Below are 4,913 nucleotides of genomic sequence, written 5' to 3' on the forward strand. Positions count from 1 at the left end.
AAAAAAAAAAAAAAAAAAGGGGGGGGGTGGTTCTAAAAATGGACAACTGTAATAAAAGATGCAAGGTAGCCTTCCTAAAACAGCATTATACAAAATCTGAACAGAAATTTAGCTCATCCAGCACTTCTCCAGTAAAATTAAATCCACAGGAGTAACATGGTAATGGCCTTCAAGAGGTATTTTTAACCGTTTAAGCTAGTTTAAGGATTATTCAATACACCCAGCATTTGCAACATGTATATGCATTTCTGTATTGACTACTAATCTAACTAATTGTGATTCTAGTGCACAGTTATCTATACATGCAAGGTATTAAAAAAAAAAAAAGACAGAGGGAGGGAGGGTAAAAAGAGAGACAGAAAAAGATGCAGCTAAGACTTTCCCAGGCCAGTTACAAATCTACAGTTGAAGGCAAAGATGAATCTTCCCACCTCCAAGGAGTTCCACTCCAAAATAACAGAAAAATTATCATTCAGTGCCTAGTAATATACTGCTTCTTACTCATCCTGTGCAGGCATGCAGTGGGGGCACAAACTGAATGGAGCTGGGACTTTCACACTGCGTGAGGCCTACCTCATCCGGCTCGATCTTTGCATGACAGACTAAACTAGGGGAATTAAAGAACCTTTCAAAACAATTTCAGCACTCTTCAGTCAGTACTTCCAATTCAAAGTAGCACACACACACTTCACTCTACAGTGTGTACTAGTTATGTATCTGTATCATTCTACATTGCTTTTTTTGCAGTTTGGGGCCTTAAAACAGTTATAAAAAGAGTTGCTACAGTCCTGTGTTACAGTTGAATAAGTATTCTTTATATAAGCAGGGGATTCTGTTTGGCTAGGCTTAGTCCTTCCACAAACTCTCTTTATAGACAGAACAAACCCACACCCTAGATTCTGACACAAAGCATTAATATATTTTTTTTGTTCCATCAGAAACTTAATATCCAGCTGAGCAGTTCCCGTGCAAGACATTTTATTTTACCCTCCTTGCCTGAGACATAATGTAATATGTTTACTGTAAAATTTCCCAGATTGTAATATGGCTCAAAAACAATACAGAAATAATAGGGCAGAGAACTGACTGTGAAGGGAACTCTAAGTCTAATGCTGCTATCAGCTTGCTGCCTGATGCAGTACAAGTGGACAATTTTAAAGATGAACTCATTCCTTACATAGGTTAAAAGCCGCTGATACGCAAGTAAACAACACGAGGTTCTTAATTACCTGTACTTCACTAGATGACTAGCGATTTTTTTTTTTTTTTTTTTACAGAGAAAAAGTTTTCAGCAAAGACAAAGTTAGACAAAAAAAAAGTTAAGCTTGGAGTTGACTGTTCTGTCTTAATCCAGACTTGATCTGACAAATCATTAGATACAGGATGTAAATATCAGGCTTAATTTCTTCCCTATTAAAACCCAATGAATATTTGTAATTCAAACCACTCTTGCAATGTTTATTCATATTTTGCTTTCTTATCTTTTAAAAGACCAGAAAATGATGGTCATATTAGAAAGACCTCATCTTAATGCTTGCTCAGATGTCAGACTGTCACAGCAACGTGTACTGGGAATTTTTTTTCAGAATTCACAAATCAAAAATACCTGAAGTACAATCTTAACAGAAATGTAATAGCATAGATTTATAAGGAAATGCATAGTAATTAAAAATGGCAAGGGGATACTCTTAAAGATTCTTATATATTGCTTGTCAATCTAAAAAGCAGAGTTTTAATTTTTTTTGCCTATTGTACAGTAATATCTTTCTGGTCATTGCTTGTTTGTTTTTGAAATACTTCAATAATAGCAGCTAATCTTATATAAATAACTTGTAAAACAACATAAATACTGGGCTTAGAAGAAAATAGATATAAAAAATGGGAAATTGTATAGCTAAACTACCTAATTCTCACTAAGCTGACAGTTTGAATAAAACTACTATTGAAAATAGCAGTAATAATACGAAGATAAGTATAGTCAAATGTTTTGTGCATTTCAACCTCTTCTTCAAGTGATTCTAAGGTAATTTAAATTCTAATGCCTTGGGTGCCCATCCTATATGAAGAAAAATTAACATAGACCTTTAGATTCTATTGATCTATATTGGTTTAACAGGTCACTGCTAAAAGACCAAAAAGAATATTCTCTCTCTCACCTCCATGACTATTATTTTACTTAGCCAACTTCTCACCTGAAAAATCTCTGAAACGCTGACTAACTCCCAACAACTTTTGCTTCATAGACAAATCACTATGTCAAAATATCCTGCAAAACAAGGACTAGGCCATACAAGAGTCTCGATAAATGACACAACTGTTACTAATTAGAGCATCTAATCTACTAACAGTAAGCAATGTTTTACTACAGTTATGTTGAAAAAAAAAATAATAATGGCAGGGTTTTGTACTGCATCAGATAATTTCAGTGAAGACAAACAGATTAAGTATTCAGCCTAAAAAAACATGATGTTGATTTGAGGATGTGTAATTGATTTTTAAATGTTAAGTTTTATTTAACAAAATTTAAAAAAAATCCAAGAAAACTTTAATGTTAGACTTTGGCAGAGTTAACTCTAAATTCACCTTAACTCTAAATTACTACTTCACTAGAGTTTTATCATTAATTTTATTGCTGTCTAAAGTATCTATCTCAGGCAAAAGAAATATTTATTCCTTGCTTCAGGTGGCAAAGAAGAGTTCAGTTGAAGAATATTCTTCAATATGGAAATAATCCATCTAACAGGTGAAGAGCCAGATGGAGAGAGCAGAACACGTGCATTCCATTCCTGATTCTGTTATTAAAAAAAAAAACACAGCTCAGTCTTAACACCCAGTTGCCCCACCTGTGAAATGGAGATAGTATTTACTTTCCTTTGAAAAGCTTTTTATAGTTAGACATGAGCACTACTATTAAAGAGTTAAATGTTGCCCCTTTTGAATTAGGAATTAGTCTGTAACACACAAAACCAGACAATGAACCATGCTACGTTCATAAAGGGTCACCAAACTATGTTTCATTGCACCATAGTCTAAACGCTGATTTTCAATAAGACTCTATGGTAATTAACATCGCTTCTGATATTTTTCCAAGTTCCTGAAGCCCTTCATCTGTATACATTAGTTAACGTACACAATCTTGTATTTCTTTTTCATGCTTTGCTGTCTTTTATGCCCACATACCATACCTACTTAAGCCCCAATCTTGCAATCAGATCCACAGAAGAAGGTTTCAGTGCTGTAGCATGGAAACCACTGGGACATGTGCTTGGGGTCTCCTTGCACAGATCAGCTTACAAGATAAAAGATGTTGACTGCACAGTCTAGGTGGCATGCTTTATCCTGGAGTAACAATGGAGCCATCCTTGGAGGGATATGAAGGCTACTTGAGACAGATTTACCTACTGAGATAAAGTGCAGCAGAAACTCAAGATTAATACTCGTGTCTAATTCTATGGATGACATACCGGCTGGATGCAAATTCAGTTTAATAAGAAGAAAATATTTTTCTATTTTGTTTCTAACTTAAGTACACAGTATAAAGTCAATAGAAAAGCCAAAGGGATATCAGTTTAATCCCATCTGTCTAAATTGTAAGATTATTATTGTTACTAATAATTCTAGTGATAAATGAGAGATGCAAGAAGCTCTTTTCAATTTATTTGAATTATTAAGAAATAAATATTTGAGCTACCGCCATTTCTCCCCCTCCGTTTGTCAAGGTCTTTCACAGACAAAGACAGAAAGAAAAGGGTTTTTTTTGTTTTTAAATTAAAAATATTTTAAAGCAGAAGTGAATAGAATAACAAAACAGAGAGCTTGAAATTACTTATAATTCATTTTTAAAACAAGCAAGTTTCAGTTTAATATTCTCTTCAAATAAATCTATTTAACCAGACATTACAGCACAAAAAAAAAAAAATCGAGAATTCATAAAATAATTATCCCCCAAACCAGAAACAATTACACGGGAATGGGAGAGATGTAATCCATTTATGTATTATTGAAACAAAACAGGCATTTCTCCAGAAATACACCATATTTCCGCTGTAAGGGTTCAAACCCTGCCTAGATTCATCACGCCAGAGTTTTAACCCCCCGACTCCCCTTTTATGTTTCGTACTGCTGATCGCACACGTTCGCTTTGCACCATCCAGCATTTCCGTCGCGCTCCGACAGGAGCGGGTGTCGACACAGCCGCGCTACAAACCCAATGCCCTCGCTCGGCCCCAAGAGCGCACCAACACCGCCAGCGCGTCTCCCCTCCTGGGGCCGCGTAACGGGGAAGAAACCCGCTTCCCTGCCGGCCCCCTCGCCCCCCTCCGGCCCGGCCGCGGGTCACTGTGCCTCGCCGCCCGCTCCCCTCCCGCACCGCCGCCGCCGTCACCTGCTCGCTCCCTCCCGCCGCCGTCTGCTTCCAGGTCAGCCCCGAGCCTCCCTCTCTGCCTATTCATGCTGCGAGCAGGGCAGGGCGGAGCGGAGCCGAGCGGCGCCCGCGGCACCCCCGCGCTGGCACGGAGGCCCCGGCGCCCCTCGGCACGTCCCTCCCGAGTTTCACACGGAGCGGGACCGCCTCGATCCGCCACCTGAGCCCCAAACCCCCATCGCGGCTCAGCCCCCCGCCTCCCTCTCCCTCCCCCAGAGAGGCCCTAAATCGCCGCCCCCAACGCGGCCCCTTCCCCGCCGGGCCCCGGGCCGCGCCTCACCTAGCGCCACCTCGCAGGCTTTGCGCAGCTGGGAGTGATGCGCCTTCTTCACTTCCTTGTCGGCCAGGATCTTCTCCAGGGCCCGGGTCAGGAACATGTTTTTCGTCTTCTTCCCTTCATACATGGGCGCGATCGAGCCGGCGGAGGAGGAGGGGAAGGGAGGCAGAGCGGGGCGCCGGCCGCTCCCGCCGGGGGCGGGCGGCGAGGGGC

At 40.3% G+C, this 4,913-nt stretch overlaps 1 protein-coding gene and 1 long non-coding RNA gene across 6 annotated transcripts in view; both read right to left on the minus strand.

Annotated features, from left to right (window-relative positions):
- Positions 1–4,907, minus strand: part of ARFGEF1 (ADP ribosylation factor guanine nucleotide exchange factor 1) — a 99,728-nt gene extending 94,821 nt beyond the window's left edge. For 3 of the 4 annotated variants that reach the window (XM_026077059.1, XM_026077060.1, XM_026077062.1), the window contains exon 1: positions 4,704–4,907. In XM_026077059.1, the coding sequence (XP_025932844.1) occupies positions 4,704–4,827 (124 nt within the window). In that variant the 5' untranslated portion in view covers positions 4,828–4,907. The remainder of the gene's footprint in view (positions 1–4,703) is intronic. The other variant, XM_026077057.1, reaches the window with a different exon arrangement.
- Positions 898–4,601, minus strand: LOC112971521. Of its 2 annotated transcripts, none has more exons than XR_003255377.1 (3): positions 4,385–4,601; positions 3,186–3,398; positions 898–2,792 (listed from the first exon to the last, which is right to left on the minus strand). It is a non-coding gene; the product is annotated as an uncharacterized LOC112971521 (long non-coding RNA). The 2 variants fall into 2 exon arrangements; XR_003255376.1 differs by having other exon boundaries at positions 3,186–3,401.
- Positions 4,908–4,913: the final 6 nt, after the last annotated feature.

This window comes from Apteryx rowi, unplaced genomic scaffold (genome assembly GCF_003343035.1).
Source record: "Apteryx rowi isolate R43461 unplaced genomic scaffold, aptRow1 scaffold_446, whole genome shotgun sequence".
In the NCBI taxonomy this organism is placed as follows: domain Eukaryota; kingdom Metazoa; phylum Chordata; class Aves; order Apterygiformes; family Apterygidae; genus Apteryx; species Apteryx rowi.